The sequence below is a fragment of the Dasypus novemcinctus genome, chromosome 5 (genome assembly GCF_030445035.2).
Source record: "Dasypus novemcinctus isolate mDasNov1 chromosome 5, mDasNov1.1.hap2, whole genome shotgun sequence".
NCBI lineage: Eukaryota > Metazoa > Chordata > Mammalia > Cingulata > Dasypodidae > Dasypus > Dasypus novemcinctus.
In genome coordinates, this window is record NC_080677.1 from 114,449,184 (window position 1) to 114,473,233 (window position 24,050).

The 24,050-nt window shown below is 45.0% G+C and overlaps 1 protein-coding gene across 1 annotated transcript in view; it reads right to left on the minus strand.

Moving 5' to 3' along the window:
- The window catches only part of LOC101425306 (solute carrier family 23 member 2-like), a 43,878-nt gene extending 24,574 nt beyond the window's left edge, over positions 1-19,304 (minus strand). Inside the window, 4 exon segments of the mRNA XM_058297414.2 lie at positions 2,160-2,319; positions 11,018-11,175; positions 12,456-12,599; positions 19,207-19,304. Coding sequence (XP_058153397.1) covers positions 2,160-2,319; positions 11,018-11,175; positions 12,456-12,599; positions 19,207-19,248 — 504 coding nt within the window. The 5' untranslated portion in view covers positions 19,249-19,304.
- Between the last annotated feature and the right edge of the window lie 4,746 nt (positions 19,305-24,050).

Consider the following 24,050-nt stretch of genomic DNA (forward strand, 5'->3'; position numbering starts at 1 on the left):
AAATGAGTACATATTGAGTGGTTCCATATGTAAAGTTCAAAACAAGGTAAAACGAATCTATGCTATTAGAAGTCAGGATAGTGGTTGTCCTGGGGGGGGGGGGCGGCGGGGGGAAAGTGGTGCCTGGAAGGAGGCACCAGGTAGATTCTGGGAGTTGGGAATGTTCTGTTTCTTGATCCAGATGCTGGTAACGTGGGCAAGTTCAACTTGTGAGCATTTATTGTGTTCTTTTCTGTACGTTTATTAAACTTAAAAAGTTTATTTGAAAAGATACAAGGGAGAAAAAACAAAACTAGAGCAATAGTAGCAAACACATAGCAGTAACATTTATTTAAATGTTTTGTCAATTCTATTTCTCACTTGTTTGTTTATTAGGAGGTACCAAGGATTGAACCTCGTACATGCATAGCAGGTGCTCACCCACTGAGCTACACCTGCTCCTCTTTGTCAATTCTATTCTTTCTCACTGGTCAAATATGGGTAGGAATCATAATCTTGTTATTGTGTTTCCTCTATCTTCAATCTTCCTTTGCTTTTAATATATAGGGGATGTGACAATTGTTTCAGCAGTGAAGTTATAAGGATAATGGACATGGATTGGGGTAGGTTGTACAATGGCTAAGGCTTGCTAGCATGGCTCCTCAAGGATATCTAGGGAACTTCATAGCCCTGAGTTCTAGAAAATCCTTGGTCTAGTTTCAGTGAGCTTAGAGAGGAGCAGTGCTGACAGTGATAAAGGAGGGCTGTAATCATGGCTGAGCAGACTACATTCTCCTGGAACCCCATCATCATCCTCCAGACAAAGTGGTCCAGGGCAGCCACGTGCAGTGCTGCTTTTCACCTAGGTGTCTAAGGTTGAGCTGGGAGGGGGAAAGTTGGGCTTCAGTGACCTTGACTCTCTCCTATAGTTCCATCTATTCTTTTTTTAAAAAATATATGTTTTATTTATTTTTAAAAGACAAGTAGATAACACAAAATGTTACATTAAAAAATATAAGAGGCTCCTGTATACCCCACTCCCCACACCCCCACTCCTCCCATATCAACAACTTCTTTCATTAGTGTGGTACATTCATTGCATTCCATCTACTCTTGTGTACCACCCATGCACCACCCACACCCTACTCCCTCCAGGTGAGGATATTGGCATCTGGAAGCAATCAGCTTTACTGTCTTGGAGGGTATAGCTCACCTCTCTGCCAAGAATCCTGAGTGTACTGATTTCCGTCTGTATCAATTTGGTGAGCAAATTCTGGAATGTTGCTGATTTCAGAACCTGCCTCAAGGCTATCAGTTCCTTTCTCCTGATGATACAAATTGAATCCATCAAGGGTTACAACTGTCCAAAGTGGAAAGACTAGGCAGGCAGGACCCACTAACAGAATGGTGCTGAGACAGGCCTGGCTCTACATGTTGGTTTTCCCATTAACCTGAGCCTGCTGTGGATGTCTGTCAATACAGTGCTTGTACATCTATGAAACACTCCTAGAAGAGTTCCTGGAAAACTCTCAATAACCACGATCTGCTGCTTCTATCATCATCATCACCATCATCACCACCACCACTACCATGACGTATGTCTCTCTCTTCCCTAAGAGACTAGTTTCTTTAAAGGCAAGTCTTCACTTATTCCTCATAGTATTCCAGTGCTTCTCACAATGCTGGACACTGGGGAGGTATTCAACAAACAATGCTTGATGAATTAAAATAAAACATGAATACTACCCCCCTGCTCTCCCTGTCTCCCTGGATTTGCTGGGGAAATGCTTGACCTCTTCCTCCCTGAAATATGTGAGAATGTTTTCAAAAAAACCTATTTTCACTCCTCATCCACCCCAGCAGCCCCAATCACTCTCTGGCTCATCACCCTGTTTTATTTTCTTTATTGCATATCACTGTCTGAAATTTCCATTTTCTATTCACTTATTGGAATGTTTCTGTCTCTCCCTTCCACCCCACCGCACCCCACCATATACCTACCGTAGAATGTTAGGTCCATGAGGACAGAATCCTTGTCTGCTTATCTACAGCAGTCTCTTAAAACCCAAAACGTTGCCTGGCATGGAGTACAGCATGTGTGTTTTTGAACAAAGGAATAAACTCAGGAGTCTCTATTGAGTATCTCTCTGCTCCTCCCACCCTCCTCCCCTCCCCATTACCTCTCGTATCCTCATCTGCCATTGCTCAGTGAATTCAGGAGAGCTGGTGTTCACCTGGGTGGCATTGAGTGTCCACTCAGGGCACTTCCAGGCAGGAAGGGAGAGCATGGCTAGGGAGGGTGCCAAAAAGGAAAATGTCCCTCCCTGGAGAATGGGCAGCCTAGAGGAGAAGAAAGGATGCAATTACCCAGGAGATCATCTGGCCCTGGACTGGCATGGGTCCCAAGGGGGCTGCCAACACCAAGTCCTAAGTTGATTTAGAGGCAACACATGTCTCCTGCTCTCTAAGGTAGGCACAGAGCTCCTGCCAAGTTCTGAGTCAGATCCACGAACCCTGCTGAAGTTTGAACAGGTAGGAGAGGTGGGCAGGGAGAAAGACAACCAGATCCAATCACAGTCCTGCAGATCCAAACCCAGGAGGAGAGTGTCAGGCGCTGGGAAATGACTGGGAGACAGCACAGAGTTCAGCAAACATGCTTAGTGGGTGCCACTTTCTACCTTAGCCCCAGAGAATCCTATTCAGGCCCCAGGATCAAAGCACAGCTCACATATCGACAGCTCCCCATCTTGTACTCCCCAACAAACAATGTACCCATTGTGAAGAGAGAAACAGTCCAAAATCTGAGTTGCCAGATTCCCTTGTGTCTTCAAAAATGAACAGCAACCCCAGACTTCTACCTTCAGGAGTCTTTTTTTCTTATCTCATGGAGGGAGAGAACAGGCTTGAGGACAATTATCAGGGTGTGTCCCCTGCCCAGGCCCTTTCATGCCTGGTCAGCTTCTTACTCTGGCCTCTGAAAACTTCTGGCAGTGCCTACCTGGCCTGCCTTCCCTTAGAGGCAAACACCATCTGATAAGTCAACCTCCATGAATCCTCTCTTACTAGAGGGTCAGAAGCTATCACAGTTTACCTAGTCTGCCCACTCTGGGCAGAAGTTTGGGTGATGGGAGAGCAGGACACCAGAATCTTGATTGCATTCTGGCCCACCTGGGTCAGGTACATTTTCCTAACACTACAAGAGTTTTTGTTTTGAACTTAGGACTTCATAAAGAAGTATGCTTGAGAATGACTGAACACGTTTTATGTAAGGAATACATAAAGTTTTTGAAGGAGTCTTGTTGCTTAATTGGCCTTCAGACCCTGGCTGAACATCAGAATCAGCAATGTCTGGGCATCATCCCCGACAAGTTAACACAGACGGGGAGTGGGCTCAGGCATGGATAGGGATGGAACACATGCGTGGTGTTTCTCAGATGAATTATGTGTCTGTGTCTGTGTATGTAATTTTAAAATTTAGGTTCAAGAACAAGGTGAAATTTTTTTGACTTATTTGCTTCTGTGTATTTTCGTATCCTACCTTTAGGGCCACACAAAGTATTTAAAACTTCTTCCTAGAGTATTCTATGATCAAAGTCTTTTGTTTTTTGACTTGTTAAATTTTCCCAAAGTCTTTAGGTAGTCTTTAACCACAATTCTGTCTGTTTACAGATTTCTTGCATTCATTCATTCATTCATTCATCCATTTGTTTATTTATTTATTTATTTCTCCCCCTCCCTGCATTGTCTGCTCTCTGTATCCATTCCTTGTGTGTTCTTCTGTGTCTGCTTATGTTCTCATTAGGGGGCTCCAGGAACTGATCCTGGGACCTTCCAGAGAAGGAGAGAAGTGATCTTTCTCTTGTACCACATCAGCTCCCTGGTCTGTTGCATCTCTTACTGTCTGTCCTCTGTGTCTCTTTTTGCTGTGTCATCTTGCTGCATCAGCTTTCTGCATGGGCCAGCACTCCTGCACGGGGCAACACTTCTGCATGAGGCAGCATTCCTGTGGGGGGGCAGCACTCCACATGGGCCAGCACAGTGCATGGACCAGCTCCCCACATGGGCCAGCTTGCCTTCACCAGGAGGCCCTGGGTATCGAACCCTGGACCTCCTATATGGTAGACAGCAGCCCAATTGCTTGAGCCATATCTGCTTCCCAATAGCTGTTGCCTCTTACCATTTCCCTTTTATTATTTAATGTGGGTTTAATTACTAAGATCTTCTGAAGTCTTTCTTGCAACATCAGGCAGTTTTATTTCTAGTCTAGAAAAGCACATCTTAAATACTGGTTAGGAGATAACAAGCAATCAAATCCACTTGGCCTTTGATTCATAAACCATCAGTTAGGTTTTACAACCTGTACCAGCCCAAGCAGTTGCTCATTAGCTCCTGAGAGGAAAGTCCATTTCCATGGATGAAATCACACTCAGTTTTATTTCTTTCTCCACTTTAGTCTAATGACATTTGTGTGATTTTCCTAATTTTATTTCCCTCTTTCTTTGCGTGTTCAGCATTTTTCACTATGGTAAAGTTTCTTGAACTCCAACTCCTGATTAATATGTGTTTCTCACAGAACTTCTCACAAGGCTTATCAGCAAGCAATGCTGATTATACAGCTGAAAGATGGCACTTCATTTTCTCTTTCAACATCATAGCTTTCCACAATATTAGAGCTGAAAGGGACTTTAGATGTTATCTGACTCAAGTCCTTCATTTTCCAGATGAGAAAACTGAGCCTAGGGAAGGAAAATGACTTGACCGAGTTCCTACAGCACAAGAGCCAGGACTAGAATTCTGGCCTCGAGGCTTTTTCCAGTATTGTAATATAACACTATCTCAGGCTTTATTGGATTTGAACTGGAACCGTCTCTTTTGCAGTGGCCCACCTCCTCCCCTGTGGTTTAATGGGGGGCCTCATTACACTGGGGCATCCTAGACCTTTTGTAAACACCGAGTGTGGCTGGATGATGAGTGCACCACCAGGAGAACAGCTGAGGCCTGGTGCTTACTCCAAGCCAGGCACTGTTCTGGGTGCTTTACCTGCACTCACTCATTTGTCAGGGTACTCATTACAGTCCCATGACTAGACATTAACCTCAGCTCCAGCTCAGCTGCACCCCCATCTGGAAGGGCCTTGTGTGTGTAACTATCCATGGGTGCAGGGGAGGCCTGTTGGGTGTCCAGGTAGGCAGCTGCAAGGCCTCTCCCATGACTCCTCCCCACTGGTCAAAGCCGCTGTGGCAAATTACATTCCTGGGATCAATCCTGATAAAAGGGACTCTAGATTTTAGGGCCCCAAAGATGGATAAGAGTGAACCCTGTACTCTTCCAAGTCCTTGGTCAGGGGTTTGGAAGAAATCTGGGCTCACAGAGACGGTGACAGGAGAAGGGAGGGGAGAAAGAAAATAATCTGCCAAAGAAGTAGGCACTGGTCTCCTGCTCCTCTATAGAGAATAGGAGAAACTCAAGCAGTCTCCTAGAAATGACTTGCAAAGGAAGCAAGCACTTTGGGAAGTGCTCTTGAGTTGTTCTAGCATCCTTTGGATGCTGTCTCCACTCAGTCTGTCCTGGAAACAACTGGCAAAAACTTCATCAGTCTACTCCTGTATGTTTTTGATTCAGATAATTAAGAATAAATTGAGTATTTTTTCCTGTTAAATCACTTTATCTTAAAAGAAAGAGAGGGAAGCAGATGTGGCTTAACCAGTCAGGTGCCCGCCTACCACATGGGAGGTCTTGGGTTTGGGTCCTAGGGCCTCCTAAAGAAGATAAGCAGATGTTACACCCCCGACAACAAGCTAGATCTCACACCCACAACAATGAACAGATGCCTAAATGAGCAGGTGTCACAAGCCAGCAGGTGCTGTGACCTGTTGGGAGCAGATTGGCCCAGGCCATTGGGCACTCACCTCCCATTTGGGAGGCCCTGGGTTTGGATCCCTCCTGTAGAAGGTGAGCAAACAATGAGCAGGTAGATGGGAGGACCATCTGGGAAGGCAGGGTATAAATTTAAAAAATAATAAATAAAGTAAATAAATAAATCTTAAAAAAAAAAAAAAAGAAAGAAAGACAGAGGCACATTGAAGGGAATGTTTTCTATTGACTTTACTACCACAGGGACAAGCACAGACCTGACATAGATTAGGTTAAAAATGGATTTGCTACAAAGGGCCTTCTAAGGTCCAGGAAGGGGTCCTAGGAATGTGTTCTCCTGGTCATTTGCCTTTTTAAAACCTGAGAAAGTAAAAAAATTTTGGGGAGCGGATTTGGCTCAACAGATAGAGCATCTGCCTATGGGAGTTCCAGGGTTCAAACCCAGGGCCTCCTGACCCGTGTGATAAGCTGGCCCATGTGCAGTGCCGATGTGCGCAAGGAATTCCATGCCACGCAGGGATGTCGCCCATATAGAGGAGCCCCATGTGCAATAAGTGCGCCCCATAAGGAGAGCTGCCCAGCATGAAAAAGTGCAGCCTGCCCAGGAGTGGCACTGCATACACGAAGAGCTGATGCAGCAAGGTGATACAACAAAAAGAGACACAGATTCCTGGTGCTGCTCACAAGAATACAAATGGACACAGAAGAACACACAGCAAATGGACACAGAGAGCAGACAACTGGGGGGGCCGGGTAGGGAAGGGGAGAGAAATAAAATAAATAAATCTTAAAAAAAAAAAAAAGAAATATGTGAACTTAACAAACAAATCACATTTAAAGAGATTGAATCTGTCATCAAAAATCACCCAACAAAGAAAAGTCCAGGTTTCACAGGTGAATTCTACCAAGCATTTCAAAAAGAATTAACACCAATCCTGTTCGAACTCTTCCAAATTGAAGAGGAGGGAAAATTACTCAACACATTTTACGAAGCCAACATTACCCTAACAGTAGAGCTGAATAAAGACACTACAAGAAAAGAAAATTACAGACCAATCTCTCTAATTAAATAGATGCAAAAATTCTCAGCAAAATACTTGCAAATCAAATCCAACAGCCTATCAAGACTTATACATCATGACCAAGTGGCATTTATTCCTGGTATGCAAGGCTGGTTTAACATAAGAAAATCAATTAACATAATACACCATATTAACAAATTGAAGGGAAAAAAACACATGCTTTCCTTGATCAATGCAGAAAAGGTATTTGAAAAAATCCAACATTCTTTTTTAATAAAAACACTTCAAAGATAGGAATAGAAGGAAATTCCTCAATATGATAAAAAGGCATATATGAAAAACCCACAGCCAACATTGTACTCAGTGGGGAAAAGTGGAAAGCTTTCCCTGTAAGATTGGGAAAAAGACAAGGATGCCCACTGTCACCTTGTTTTTCAACATTGTGCTAAAAGTTCTAGCTAGAGCAATTGGAAAAAGTGGCAGGATACAAGATCAACATGCAAAAATCAGTAAGTTCTTGTACACTAGTACTGAACAATCTGAGGAGAAAATCAGGGGGAAATTCCATTGACAATAGCAACAAAAAGACTCAAATACCTAGGAATTAATTTAACCAAAGAAGTACAGGACCTATATACAGAAAACTACAAAACAATGCTAAAAGATATCAATGAAGACCTAAATATCTGAAAAGACACTCCATGTTCATGGATTGGAAGACTAAATATTATGAAGATGTAAATCCTGCCCAAAATGATTTACAGACTCAATGCAATACCAATCAAAATTCCAACAGCCTTCTTTACAGAAATAGAAGAGGCAATTTCCAAATTCATTTGGAAGGGAAAGTGCACCTGATAGTCAAAAACATTCCAAAAAAAGAAGAGCAACATGGGAGGAATTTTACTGCCTGACCTTGAAACATATTACAAAGCTACAGTGGTCAAAATAGCATGATACTGGCATAAAGATAGATGCATCGATCAGTGGAATAGAACTGAGAGTCTAGAAACAAATCCTCACGTATATGTTCAACTGTTTATTGCGCCCCCCTTCCCCTCCTCCTGCCCTGCTGTTTTTGTTGTCTGTGTTGTCTTCTCATTTTCTCTCCTCTACGTTTCCCCAGGATTTGATCCTGGAGACCTCTGATATGGAGAGAATTATACTGCCAATTGTGCCACCTCAGTTCCTGGTTTCTGCTGCACTTCACCTTGACTCTCCCCTTGTCTCTCTTTTTGATGTGTCATCATCTTGCTGCATGACTCACTTGTGCGGGGCACTGGTTCACCACAAAGGCATTTGCATGGGCACTGGCTTACCACGTGGGCATACGTGCAGGGACTGGCTTGCCACATGGGCATACTTTCTCTTCTTCTTTTTCACCAGAAGCCCAAGGGATCAAACCCAGGTCCTCCCATATGGTAGGCAGAAATCACTTGAACCACATCTACTTCTTGTTTAACTAGTTTTTGACAAATGTACCAAGTCCATGTTAACAGGACAAAAGAGCCTCTTCAACAAATGGTGCTGGGAGAACTGGACATCTATAACCAAAAGAATGAAAGAGGACCCCTATCAATCCCTATACAAGAAACAACTTGAAATGGATCAAAGACCTAAATATAAAAACTAGAACCATAAAACTACCAGAGGAAAATGTAGGGAAACATCTTAAAAGAACTTGCAGTAGGTGGTGGTCTCCTGGACCTTACACCCAAAGTAAGAGCAACAAAAGAAAAAATAGATAAATGGGACCTCTTCAAAATTTAACACTCTGCACCTCACAGGACATTGTTGAAAGGGTGAAAAGGTAGCTGACTCAATGGGAGAAAATAGTTGGAAATCACGTGTCTAAAAGGGTTTAATATCCATGACATATAAAGAGATGCTACAATTCAACACTAAAAGACAAACAATCCACTTTAAAAATGGGCAAAAGACTTGAATAGACATTTGTCCAAAGAAGAAATAAAAATGGCAGAAAACACATGAAAAAATACTCAACATCACTAATGATTAGGGAAATCCAAATCAAAACTATAATGAGATATCATTTCACACCTACCAGAATGAGCACTATTACAAAGACAGAAAATTTCAAGAGGATGTGGAGAGATAAGGACACTTATTCACTGTTGGTGGGAATGCAGAATGGTACAGCCACTGTGGAGGACTGTTTGGCAGTCCCTAAAGAAGTTGAATATAGATTTGCCACGTGACCCTACGATACCACTACTGGGTATATACCCAGCAGAACTGAGAGCAGTGACACAAACAGACATCTGCACACCAATGTTCATTGCGCCATTAAGCACAATCGCCAAAAGTTGCAAACGACCCAGGTGTCCATCAACTGATAAATGGATGAACAAACTATGGATGATGGAATATTATGCAGCTGTAAGAAGAAATGAAAGTGTAAAGCATATGACAACATGGATGAATTTGAAGGTCATTATGTTGAGCGAAGCAAGACAGACACAAAAAGGAAAATATTGTATGATTGCGTTACTAGGAACCAAATATATTGTGTAACATATTGTATGATTTCCTTTATTAATATATAAAATGTAAATATAAATCAAATAATATATGATGTATGTTAAAAAAAGAAGAAATTATGACATTTGTGTACAAAGTGTGAGTATGTACATGTACACATACATGCACACACATACATGCACTCATATGTGTATATGTGTACATTGAAAATATCCAAATGGTACGTGGGGATAATCATGAGGAATGATATTAAAGGAGATTAAAAAAACAGTATTTAAAGACAAAAAAATAAAAAGGAATTCGATTGATTACACCATTTGATCATCTCAATGATACTATGAGGGTGGTGGGGCATATATCATTTTTATCATCAGTCTTATTTTACAGGACCCAAGCCACCTAGCTAGTTCTCTGAATATCTCTTGTCTTGTCTACCCAGAACAGTACTCCTCTTCTCCCCTTCAATGAGAGAACTTCCTCATTGGGGGCACATTTGTTGCCCTCTTTGGTCCGGAGTGGGCATTTAACTTAAGCTGGTCAGTTCAGAAGTCGTCCCTGGAATTTTAAAATGTGAGATTAGAGAGAGCAATATTCAATTGATTTTGGGTGCTAAGTATGAAGACTGCCAGCCTCCCTGTCTATGGACCTGTATTGGAAGTGTGTCACCAGCATTGACAGAGTAAGAAGAGACCATCCTGCCCTTAGACTAGGGAAAGAGGGACCTCTATACTTAGCCCCATGCTTCAGAGAGTCCCACTGTTGCCTCCTCTGAGGAGAAGTCTGCAGAGCCAGGGGGATTTGTCCACTTGAATTCTGTGCCCCCTCCTCTTTGAGTCTCCCCAAATCCCTCCCCCAATGGTCCTGAGCCTCTTCCAGAGCTTGCTTGAGCCTCTTCCCAGGTCTTCCCTGCTAAGGGCTGACCATGATGCCCTGGGGCCAAATGGGTCTAAGGTCACTGTTTGGGGCAGTTGTTTGGGTAGTCTGTCAGGAGTGTGTGGATGGAACTTGGATGTCCAGGTTGGGGTGTCCACATACATGCATGTGAGAGCATTTAAAATTGGAGAAAAACTGGAGGTGAGAAAAGAAAGGTGCAGGCAATAGGCCGGGAGCTGGTTCCCTGCCACACACCACCAGCTTCTGAAGCAGAACTTCAAAGAGTCAGAGAAGTCAAAATTCAAACCTGGCCTTTCAGGTAGGATAATTAGATATCTTTTATTTATGAGATGGTAAGCTTGGTTTATAACTTTCCAATATTTAGACGTAAGATGTGTGGGTCTCCATTTATACTCTTGCCCAGCTTTAACCAATGTTAGGGGAAGCCTAAGTGGAGACAAGAAACACAGTGATCCTGGCAACATTTGAGTCTCCAGGTCAGCATGTTCCTGATGCATGGATGCACCGCTGCCCTTCTCTTGGTTTGATCTTGTAAGTTAACAAAGTACACATTTTTGTCTAAATCTGAATTTTTGTCACTTTCAGCCAAGAATCTCAGTCAATATAGATAGTAAGTATTGGGGCTAGGACTTGAGCCCAGGTTCTTGCTCCCAGGCTCCCACAATTATGCCACCCCAGCTTCCTAACCACCTCTCCAGCTACCCTGGCAGGTCAAAGTCTGAATCCAAGGGAAAAGGTTTACCTACCTGATTCCTAAAAACACTTGCAGGAGAGTACAGATGCCAGAGACAAAGAAAATGGTGCTGATGAGGTAGCTCTGGGTCAGAGGGTCATGCTGCAGGCACAGGTCTTTGGCCAGGATGAGTGGCACTGCCACGAGTCCCCCCAGGGCTGTGACGAAGTGCTGCGGGCAGAGTGGAGAGCAGAAGGCCATGTCGCTGCTGTGACTGCCTACCTCGGGCAGCCCGACCTCCACAAGGATAACTGTCCCCACCACCAGAAGTAAGAGCTCTGCCTGTGGGTTCAGGGGAGCCTGACTGTGAGCAGCCAGCAGCAATCAGGATCAGCAGTAGGAACAAGAAAGGCCTGGCAGCAAAAAGCAGGGACACAGCCAGAGGGCCTGGGGCTCAAGGCAGGACCCTGGAGCTGGGAACTGCTGTCCTGGCAAGAAACCAAGGCAGGGACAGAAGCACAGGAGGACATGAGAGGAACTAAAGTGTGGGTGTGGGACTTAAGAACCAGAATAAGGCAAGAGGCTCTTTATGAAATCAAGGCATAAGGTGGGCAAGACCATTGACAAGGAAGACCTGAGCATCAGCTCTGAGCTATAGACAAAAGGCTGTTTGAGTTTCCCCCTAACACCCTGATTAGAACCAGAATTCATGTCAGGGCTGAATCCACAGCAGGCACCCTCAGCTATAAAGGGGAAATATTAGCGTAGATTAGGTTAGGTTAGGTTAGGTTAGGTTAGGTTAGGTTAGGTTAGAATGATGATAGATAGACAGAAGGCCAAGCGACAGGGTCCTACATATCTTTGTAGGGGTGCTTTGACAATCCTTGCCTGCACTCCTGTGTCATCTTAGAATAAATGGCATAGGAGGTTCAGTGCCTCTTTGATCTGCTGCCCTCTAGATCAATCAGGACACAATATTTTCTGGGCTAAGAATCCAACAGTGTTTTATTTCCCCTCTTAAGTCAGGCCCAGCTACACTGCCAAACCAAATTTATCAGATAGCTAACTCCCTCCCATTATCAAGTAACCCTCTTGATCCCAGAAAAGACTAGACATAAGGCTGGAAGAGGAATCAGAAGGAGAAGCTACAGCTGACAGGCATGACTGTAAGGAATGGATTTGGCCTGGTACCTCTCTGGTCCCCCAGGATTACTAGAAAAGGGGACTCACCCAAGTGAGATGTACCTTTAATCGGCACAGTGACCCCACCCAAGAAAACAGTGGCCCACTCAGTATTCTTGCTCTGACCAATCCAATCACCTCCAGGGAGAATCTCCCAATCTTCCACCTCCACCCTCAAGCTCCTGGAGAGAAAGAGTTCTCCTGGAGGCCGACATGGAGGGCAACAACCAAGCCGCTGGTTTTTTATGTTGTCTAATCTGACCTGGATGTGTGCTGATGAAGTTTTTCAGGCAGAATCTCTTTGGGCCTGGGTTGCTGGGTAGCATTACCTGAATCCCCAGGAAGATGCAAAGATACCATGGTGGGATGTCCAGGATGGTGTAGGCCAGTTGGCTGCTGCTGGGACTTCTGGGCAGCCCATCCTTCTTCCTGCCTTGGTCATCAGTGTGGGAGCTGAGTATGTCATCATCCCTCTGTTCAGAACAAGAAAAGGGTGCAGGTGGGCATTTTATTGAAGAGGAATAGAGTAGATTTCCTGATTTCAACAGGATAGCCAGCCTTCCAGAGGCAGAAGGCAGGGAACAGAGATGACTGTTGACCAGCTGGGAATTTCTAGGTCAGACCCAAAAGACCAGTGATTTTTCTAGATTGTGCATCTACAGCAGGGCCTCCCTGCAAAGTTTAGGGTGGGTGGGGCCCTGCAAGTGCCTTACTTGAAGCCTTGGCAGAGGAGCAGCTTTGTGGGGGAGGGGTTGGGGATCAACGCATGGTCAGAAAATGAGTAGGTTTTCCTTCTGTACAGCCAGACAAATGTCTCACTGCACTCCCAAGATTCTGGCCCCAGTAATAATGTAGCTTTCCTAGTGTGCACTCCCACAAGGCCCTGTGTATACATTTGCCAAAACACTCATCATGGCATGTTTATTTTAATGGACTGTTTCCTTATCCATCTCTTCCGCTAGGTTGTTAGTTTCCAGAGTGCACTGATTGTGCCTTACTAGTCTTTGTGGTCCCAGATTCTACTGCATTCTTGATATATAAAAGGTATGCAGTGTAGGCTGAATGAATGAATGAAACATAGAAATGTAAATAAGTGTAGTATGTACAGAATACTTTAGGCTCAATAGCCAACTTGCATTCCTACCAGCTTAACCAAAATTAATTTCTACCTAAAAACTTTCCCTCCATTTTATTGACTCTTCAATTTACTGTGACCTTGGGCACACTTATATTTCTAAGCCTCAATTTTCTCAGTGTATACAACAGAAATATCAACAGAACTTACTTCATAGATGGATGAGAGAATTAAACTAGAGTATGAAGTACACGGTCCAGTGCTTGGCATAGTGTAATTTTCCAAAAAAATATTGGCTTGCGTAATTATTACAAACTTCCAGGCCCATTTTTCAAGACTTTGAACATGTGCTTAGGTTGAGATTTGAGCGTTTGGTTGGGGTGAGATCACGAAAGCCACGTCTCTGATGGGGACAGAAGGTGGCAAGGCTACCAGTGTGAAGATCAAGTGACTCTAGATGATGTGTCCTAGTGGGCTTGTGTGAATTGAATTGTGCATCCCAGTTTGAAAATGTTCTTGGTATTGGCCCACATTCTGGTGAGCATGGGCCTTTTGTAAATAAGATGTCTTCAAGATGTTACTTTAGTTAAGGTATGACCCACCTGAATCAAGCTGGGCTTTAATCTGCATCATGGGAGTCTGTATAAGCATAGTGAAAGCCAGAAGGAGAGACAGGCCACGGGGAACAGCCAGAAGCTGGCAGTCAATGGAACCCAGAAGAGAAAGGAGAAGATGCCACCCCAGAGATTGACAGCCAGATGGAAGATACAACCCCAGGAGGAAGCAAGCCTTCTAGACTTTGAAACCATGAGTCAATAAATTCCATTGTATGGTATTTCTTTCAGCAGCTAAGTAACTAAAACAGAGTTCCTGGACCTTGGCCAGGACACAGAGGGGAGACTCTGAACAGGGGTAATGTGGGCCTCTCATAAAGGCAGTTCTAGAAGAGATGCCAAAGTCACCTGCTCCAATGCCCACCTCCACGTCTAAGCACCCTTTACTTCAGACCAGTCACAAAGAAGAACCTCTGGAGCAAAGATGCACATAAGCTTCAGGGGCACTAGCTACTTCATTTTTTAAAATTACTTAAAATTATATTTTGCAACTACATTGGTAAAAGGCAAATATATTAATATTACATATTAAATTATTTCATTGACCTAAAAGTGCATTTTTCCTTCTGATTTTAAAACAAATTAAAACATTTTAGTGGGCCCCTAAAAACATTGTGGACTCTATGCCTAGTGCCTCCTGCACCTACAGGTAAGCCAGCCCTGCTCTAGACAAGTGGGAGCAGGTGACGGCAGGGTGCAGGAGGCATCACCTACCAGATATACTTGCTTAGAAGTGACAAGAGGCAAGAAACCACCAGGTGAAGAGCTAGGTGGTTGTCCCCTCCCGCCTCTAGGGCAGCACTGGTCCCTAGAGGACATTACATTCTAAGACAGTGTTTCTCAACTCCAGCACTGCTGACATTTGGTTCCAAAAATTCTTTGTTGGGGGGTGGGGGGAAGGTTGTCCTATGCTCTGAAGGATGTTAAGCAGCATCACTGGCCTCTACCCACTAGATACCAGTAATGCCCGCTCTCCCTTCTCCCCATCATCACTTATGTCAACCAAATATGTCTCTGGATATTGCCAAATGTCTCCTAGGGGAGCAAAATCCTCCCCCTCCATACTCCCTTCCCAGTTGAGAACCACTGTTGTAAGAGTATTGACCAGTTCCCACTGTTGAGCCCTAAGTCAGGATCAGTGCTGGCTGACATGGGAGGTGGGTGGGTGGATTGCACCATCCCTGGTGGGAGGCCAGTCCTTCTCCTTGACGGGGATGGAACTGGAAAACACTTTTTGTAACTCCTTCCCAGTATAAACTTGTGAAGCCTGTATTGCTGATGATGAGAAAGTGTTGTACAGCATGTGGAGCCTCTAACGAGTGGGAGGAGAGCCTGGGCCTATGGCCTAGGTCTGCAGAGTGGGTCTATTGATCTCACCAATCACTGATCTGTAGTCATTTTGTCCCTGGGAATCAGAACAGCTTTTGCTCATTAATGTTCTAACACTGAGATCCTAAAACATAAATGCAAGACTTCTGCCTATGCTCATTTACTTAGCCACTTGGAGGCATGCATCAAGCATCTGCTCCAGCAAACCCTGCCTGACCCCACCCTACCCTACCCTCACACTAGGCCTTGCCTCCTCAGGGGCTCCTGCAACACCTTAAGCGTATTTACCATGGCCCAAAGCACAGCAGGCTGTGAGCATACTTTTCCTCATCTGGAACCCCCAAAAGGCCATATGCACCAGAAAGTTCCATCATTTCTCTATTCCCATATCTAGCACATAGCTAGTTCTCATATAAATATCTGTCAAATGTTGAAAAATTTGAATGAATGTATAAATTAATGACTATGGAGAATTTTTTGAATTGAGTATTTTATAGGTTCCTAAATTTAACTGGTTGGCACTCTTTTGAAAGATCATGCTTATCCTATTCAGACTTTTGAAAAGGAGTTATCGAAGCTGCTTGTACTTGAGTTGCCAGTGAACGAAGGTCAAAGGCAGGTGAAAAGTAGACTGAAGGCTAACTCAAAGAAGCTCTGGGCTCCTGGACACATATGGTGATGTTTTAGGGAGTGTATGGAATCCTAGAAGGCAGCAGGGGAAAAAGTACAGGCTGAGCAAAAGGAGATGGAAGAAGCAGAGTGTGTGTGTGAAAGAGTGGTTGATTGGTTGACAGATTCTGGGTAGGCAACAGAGAACCGAGAAGAGCATGCAGCTTGTAGTAGGACAGACATGATTCTGTCACTCCCGGCTCAGTGACCGTGAGCATATCATGTCACCTCCTCCAGGACTTGGCCTCCTCATCTAAAATCTGGGGCAATCATACCTATCTCCAGGATGGCCATGAGGATAAGTGGGTGACGGTGTGCAGGCGTGTGGACCCCACTGTGTGCTCGTGCATGAACAACATGGGGCTGTGGCCTGTGCAGCTGCATGTGCCCTATCGGCAAACTCATCTCATGCCCTCTCCCTGAACCTTTTTGAATTCTCTGTGGAGATGAGGAAGTGAAGGGGAGGGAATCACTATGACTGGGAAGGATAGTCTGTTCTGGTCCTTCTCTTCTTTTCTCCTTTTAGAGCAGGAACCATTGACTCAAAGACTGTTCCCAGCCTCATGGCTTCTGTGTATTTTAAGACTTTATAACAATTTGGACCATCTGAAGGTTATGGAAACGACTTCTGCATCTACTATAAAATAGTTATCTGGGAAATTGACCCTGCATGAGGCCCCATGTGAAAAATAAAGTTATTTTAGAACTTTGGGCTGGGAAAAAGCTATCTTCCCTGAGAACAACTGGTTTTCCCTTCTTCTCGTAAAAGTGTGTGGCTTCTCTGGAGCCTGATGGCCATGGCTGGTAGAAGGCACAAAGCCTGCTCTAACAGTCTCACAGCAAAGCTACCAGTCCTTCAGTTGAGAACACACATTTTCGTCTCCTTTCTATGAATTTCCTTGTCTATTCCTATTTTATCCATCCAATTGTTGATAAATATGTCTTCTGTTATAAACTACCTTAAGTCAGTTTTTGCAAAGATGTGAGAATTAAGAAAAATAAGCAAGTCTTCAGTGTGCTGAGAGACCTGTGGACCCCTTCTTGGAGGAAACCTGAATTCGTAAGGAAGCATTCCCTGCCCATGAGCACTAGAAGATGGGCCACCACTTCTGGTTGGAGGTAGGTCTGTCAACTCCATGTCTGGCTTGGAATTGTACCACTTAAGACTGGATCAAAAGAGACAGCAGGAATGGTGGTGATGGTGGCACAACATGGTGAACATAATCAACAGCATTGAATTATGTATCTGAATGTGGTTAAAGGGGAAATTTTTACGTTGTATTTATGATACTAGAATAAAAAATTTTAAAAAACAAACATAGGCCGGTACAACACAAACAATAAACCCAATGTAAATCATGGACTATAGTTAATAGTACAATTATAATAGTATTCTTTCATCAATTGTCACAACTAATGTGTGTTCTTAAAGGGAAGAAGGAGGAATATGGGAACTCTTTGTTTACTGCCTGACTTTTCTGAAAACCTACAAGCTTCTCTAATTTGAAAAAAAGAGGCATTACGATGAGGATTGGCATTTTATAAAACATGCTCTCATTTGATTCTCATTCTGATCTTACTGGACCATTTTACAGATGAGAAGATTGTGGCACAGTGAGGTTACACAGCTTGTCTAATGTCACACAGTAAGCGGAAGAGTGGAACCCTCCTGTTGTAGAGTTGAGGGCAATGTTCTAACCAGCACCTCGAGTTGTTTGCAGGTATCTCTTGCACAGACAGGGACAGTCCTCCATCTCCCCTCAAACAGCAGAGCTAGAGGAGACTCTGGTGCAGGGAGAGCAGCAGTGGAAAGGCAGTTTGGAACCCTGGAGGCAAGGTGGATCCCTGCTTCCTCTGACATCGTTTATACTCTACGCGGACTTCTGGAAATGTCCTTCCAAAAAGTCCAATGGGACAGTCCAGCTTTCTCCAAATATGACTTTACTTATCCTGTTTCTGTGCCTTTGCTCTTGCTGTGCTTCCTCCTCTATCCCCACCACCCTGCTTCTTCTACCTCCATCCATCTTCAAAGAGCTCAAATGCCCCCTTCTCCATGAACTCACTCAAAGTGATTTTTCTCTCACAGTCCCACTACACTTTATATCTCCATTATGTAATTTGCCATTTTCTCCCTTGTATCAGGAATATTTATATACCCCCTTTTCATTGAGCTGGGCCATAAGCTTTCAGGGTTGGGAAGCATCTTCCCCATGTTTATGTTACTAGACATTTCGAGCAGAGCACCACACACATGAAAACCAGAAACATCGCAGAAAAATGACTCAATCCACGTGGTGAAACTGAGGCTTTGAGGAAAATGAGGGGCAGAGGACAGAAGAAAGTCCATTGAAGGGGGGATGGATAGGTGCCCCAGTCCCTTCCACCTCCCAGTTTACCTCAGGTAAGCCAAAACCGTGCAAAACACCACAGCCTTCAGGAAAGTGAGTCCTTAAGTTATTTCCCTATATTTCTTTTGGCTTCCATGAGATGGTGGTGGAAAGATAAGAGAATTCTGAGGAAAGGAGTGGAGAATTCTCTCAGGAGCCTCCCATGCTTTCCCAGAAGAGACGGGCAGGGCCTATTTACAGAAGGCTGACCAGCAGCAGGTAGGGTTTGGCTGCCAAGTTCATGGCTGGAACCTGTCCCACAGGCACCTTACTGGGCCTCATGGCACTTCAGGCCCTTCCCCCTGCAGTGGGAAGTGGCAAGACATATAGGGTCTCCACCCAGTCCACCTTGTTACGTTTAGGTGTCCAAAATAGGCTGGAGAGAGTGATAGGACCAGGCCTCAGGATTAATTAGAGAGGCCTCTAATTGATGTTTCTTTATCACTCGGAGCCTCAGGTTCCTCATTTGTTCTTCATTGGATTATAAGGAAGAAAACAAAGTACATAAAATGCCTGGCACATATTGGCTTCTTCCTTTTTCCCTCTCTCTTTCCCTTTGCTTCACTTCAGAAAAGGCTTCAGATAAGACAAACCACAATACTGAGAAAGCTGGAAAGCAAAATTTGGATTCAACAAAGGCCAACAGTGAGTAAAGTTAAAGTGAACAGAATCAGCACCTGTATTATCAGGGAACCAATCTGGGAAATCCTCCCCATTCTTTTGTAATTTATTCACAGAGTTTAGCACTTAGGAAAGATTCTATAACTCTGGGAATGGTGAGCCACAATGACAGCCCCTGGTGCGGGAGGACAGCGGGCGGGGTGCTGGGTTTTGAGGTGGGGAAGGCAGCTGTCTCCCCTGTCTAATCTAACCCTAACCTAAACCTAAATCGCCCATCCTTAGCAGTAACAGAGCTCAGGCAGTAGGTCTCCACCTGGCAACCCTCCCTGCACCCCTTCCTCAGTGCTGGCCTCCCTCTTTCCCTTTCTCTTCCAGCATCACTCACCGAGGGGCTGGGGTGCTCACAGCTGGTGTTGGCAGAATTCATGGCAACCCAGGGTCTTCTTCTGGCTTCTCCCAGGAAGCAGGCCTGAGAAAGACGTGAAGCTGCCAGTAGAGGAAGATTATCTTCTCAAAGCCTAACTCAGCACAGAGGGTGGCGGTGGGATTGCTGATACAATAATGCCAGCAGACTCTGGGGACAGGGACCTTGGCACTGGTCCTGGAGAGGGAGGGGCCTCCAGGTCTCTCCTCTCCTCCACTACAAAATCTCACCTGCCAATCAATAACAACCCCACCCCCCCACCTTTCCAGCCCTGCTTGGCATGCTGCAAGGAACCAAGGTGCATTCAGCTTCTGTGAATGTTTCATAACTTGAGACGTTTTGGTCATTGCAGAGACATTAATGATTCCGTTGGCACCAGGGAAACAAATCAGGGCACTTTCTGTTGGGTGTGGCAGGAGAGTACTTTGAGGAAGACAGGCTGCAGGGGGCAGGGGGTGAGGGCCGGTGAGGCTGAGGCTCTGGGCTGAATAGGAGGGCTTTTCAGTTGTGTGAGGCATTCAACCACTGGCTGAACAGGAATGCATAGCACTGTAAAACAGCACCCCAGGCCTGGCCCCTGGAGGTAACTTAATAAAGTCGTTAATGAGGGAAGGAATGTTGACCTGGGAGCAACAAAGGCTCATGGGTGGAGTAAAGGTCTCGCAAGGCCTAGTTGAGAGCCTCGGGGAAAATGCTTTCAATACTTCAGTGTTTTCCTTACTAACTCTAAGAAATACCTAATAACCCACTTTTTAGAGAGAGAAGTCCAGGCCAGCATAGTCTTGATCCTATTCTACAGAGGGCAGAATCTTCTCAAAAACTCCTTATGAACCCCACTCCATGAAGTCCAAAGAAAGACAAGTGCCAGCTACTCACAATGGTGGAGCATTCTGGAAGGATGGCTATGGGTCCAAACGTTGAGGAAGGCATGGCAGCAGCCACATAGAGGTCTATGAAGTGCACCAAGAGGATGCCTGAAAAACAGGACAATGATATGCTGGAAAGGGAGGAGAAGGACCTGGTTTGGGCTGTGACAGAAAAGCCAAGTTCAGAAGAGTCAAAAGCCAATAGTAGCTAGTGTTTACTGAGTACTTACTTTGTACATCATGTGCCACCTTTATGCATATTATCTTATTTACTCTTCACAACCAACCTAGTGTTCTTATCTTTATTTTACAGATTAAGAAATTATTCAGGTGTCAATGTGTTAAGCTATTTGCCCAACATTCATAGTAAATGCAGTAACTGAGATTCAAACCCAGGTAGTATTATTCCACAGCCTATGGGGTCAATGAGATGCCAAATGGAGAACCACAAACCCTCTGGGTCTGAAAATGGGGAGGACACTGCACCTGCAGAAAGAGTCTCCAGTGGAGAGAGTCCAGAGAGGTTTAGATTCCATTAGCACCGCCACAGACAAGTATTCCCTACCTTAATCCCCGAAAGGAAATATGGAACCTCCACAAATGGTGCACAGGAGCCCCAAATTCTCCTCAGAAATGAAAGTGGTGTGGTTTAGCTTCAGGAGGGCATGGGTTCCTGCTGCTGCTGAGGTCTCCTGAAAACACTAAGTGCGCAGTTTCCTGGCCTGTGTGAATTACAAGGTGAGGACAGGGAGCAGGTGCCCAAATCCATTGCTTCATTGCTGCCAGAAGGTCTGGTTGTGGGTCAGAACGGGAAGCTGCCTCCGCTGCCCACCACAACCCCACACCTTCACAGACTTGCAGGAATGAGCAAACTTGGGTTCACATTGTACATAACTGTTCCCTGCCACCTTTAGGGGTAAAGTGGAAGATTTCTCATGCACTCTGCTCTTCCCACACTTGGATCTTCCTTGGCTATGCCCCTTGCTCTCCATGCCATTGCTTAGGGGTACAATTAAATTCTCTTAAGTACAAAGTAAAAGGGTGCAGGATTAGCTACACACCTTTGAGGCAAGTCACAAAGATGGTCTTCTGTTATCCACTTCATTGTTACCTGTTATAGTGTGTTCAGGCTGTTCTTCACTAATCACCTTCAAGTCCCCTCTTCTTGGCCTGAAACTGCATCTCACACATTTCTTTGCTCTAGACTTCACTGCTTTCACTCTTTGACTTGTGATCACCGCTGCTGTCCATGTAAGCCTCATTTCCCTCAACAGCTCACACATGACGTCAAGCTGGAGCCTTTCCCTTGCTCCACCTTCTGCCCTTCAGAAGTCACATCCACAGGCTGTGGTTCCTTCACTCATCATTGGCCTGGACTGGCTTCTCACCACCATGCTAAAGCCACAGTTGTACCCACAACTCTTCCCCAGCCTCAACTGCCCCAGCTGGTGGCCTTGCAGATGCTAAAGTTGGAAAACATGTTGCCAATATTTAATTGCTGCTCCCAGTTGCCCCATCTCAGTAGGAGTAGGTCCTGCTGCCAGGTAAGGTGTCTTCATGATGCCAGCTCTTCCTTTATAGTACACTCAGGTTTCCCATACTCAGAGTAGAGGAGGTGCTGCAGTAGGCTGGATGGAGCAGAGAAAAATGAAAGTCAGAATGGACTCAACTGCAGTGGTGCCCCTGGAGCAAGAGGTCCTGGGCTGACAAACTCCATCACCTTGAAGATAGTGAATTCAATAGTATATCCCTCTGAATTGTTCACCCGGGCCTGATCACCAGTCTCCAGCCTTTTCCTGTCAGCTCATTCCCCACACAACACAGGACAGTGTTCCAGAGTCCCTCTTGGCCATCCACAATACACCCTACTGCTGTCCAGAAAATCAGAGGGTGCCTAAGGGTGTAAATCACAGCATATGAGTTAAGGTCCTTAGTTGTAAGCAACAGAAACTGACTCTGCCCAACTTAAGCAAGAGATAGGTATTTATTTGAAGAACACTGTAGCTCATCAAATAAAAAAGAGTTGAACAACCAGGCATTTGGAAGGACAGGAGCCAGAGAAATTCTAGGAAGCATAGTGGTAAGAAGCCAGGGATATTCTCTTTTTTGTTTTTTCTCCTCCCTCTACCCCCCGCCCTGCTGTTTTTGCTGTCTGTGTCCTTTTGCTATGTGATCTTCTGTGTCTATTTCTCTTTTTTCTTCTCTTCTTGTTTTTCTCTAGGATTCACTGGGATTCGATCCTGGGGAACTCTGATGTGGAGAGAGGTTCCCTGTCATGTGCACCACCTCAGTTCCTGATTTCTGTTGCACTTCTCCTTGACGCTCCTCTTTGTCTCTCTTTTGTTGCATCATCATCTTGCTGCGTGACTCATATGCACAGGCACTGGCTCGCCATGCAGGCACTTGGTTCACTGAATGGACACTTGGCTCACCGCACAGGCACTGGCTTACCACAATGGCACGCCTTTACCAGGAGGCCCTAGGGGTCAAACCCAGGTCCTCTTACATGGTAGATGGAAGCCCAATCGCTTGAGCCACATCCATTTCCCCAACATTCTCTTTTAAAGTATTACTTTCAGGTGACTCATCTCCACCTATCTTCCCTTCCTCTGAAGAGACAGGATCTGATTGACCTAGCCTGGGATATGTGCTATTCCTATATGCAGCCAATGGGACCTGGGGTGGAGGTGGGGTCCTGTGACTGGCAGCTCCCCAGAATGCACATAGAATGAAGAAGGAGCAGTTGCCCAAAGCAAAGGGAGGGAAGGCAGGAGGAAGATGAAGGAAGGAAGTGACCATTCCTCAGTTACTATGTGTGGCAGTTTGAAATGTCTATGAATTCCAAAATTAAATATTGGATTGTGTTTGTAAACTGGTCTGTTCCTCTGGGCATATTAGATTGCATTAACTTCAGAGGTTTCACTTTTGCTTGATTAAATTTTTTTGTTTTAAGATTTATTTATTTTATTTATTTCTCTCCTCTCCTCCCCCACCCCGGTTGTCTGTTCTCTGTGTCTATTTACTGCTTCTTCTTTGTCCGCTTCTGTTGTTGTCGGCGGCACGAGAATCTGTGTCTCTTTTTGTTGCATCATCTTGTGTCAGCTCTCCATGTGTGCAGCACCATTCCTGGGCAGGCTGCACTTTCTTTCGCGCTGGGCGGCTCTCCTTATGGAGCGCACTCCTTGCGCATGGGGCTCCCCTACGCAGGAGACACCCCTGCGTGGCAGGGCTCTCCTTGCGCACATCAGCACTGCACATGGGCCAGCTCCACATGGGTGAAGGAGGCCCGGGGTTTGAACCGCGGACCTCCCACGTGGTAGACGGACACTCTAACCACTGGACCAAGTCTGTCACCTGATTAAATTATGATTAGGGCTTTGATCTGACCATATCATTAGGACATTAAGTCCCCGCCCCATTGGTGGGCAAAGACTCATGGAGAAAATGACAAGGCAGAAGGGAGAGTTTTAGTTTTTGATGCTGGAGCCTCAGGAAGTAAATACACAGAGGAGAAGAACACAGAGGAAGAAAGACAGCTCATTAGACATGGCAGAGACCCAGGGAAGAGATGATCCTGATAGTCTATAGCTGACCTTGTGAAGATAACAGAGCAGCTGAGCCCAGAAAGAAATGAGCCCCAGGGAGAGAGATGAGTCTTATGCTAGGCTACAGCTGAGATCAGAAAATGCTGGGACCACAGAGCCTTAAGAGGAAGGAGGAAGGCTGAACCCTTGCAGACATGCCTGACATCTTGCATCAACATGTGGCAACAAACTTTGGGTGAGAAAGTAACTTTTATGATACCTTGAGTGGGACTCTTTAGAGCCTGGTAACTGTAAGCTTCTACCCCAAATAAACACTCTTTATTAAAGCCAACAGAGCTCTGGTACTTTGCGTCAGCACCCTTTTTGGTTGGCTAATACACTATGATTGGGAGTA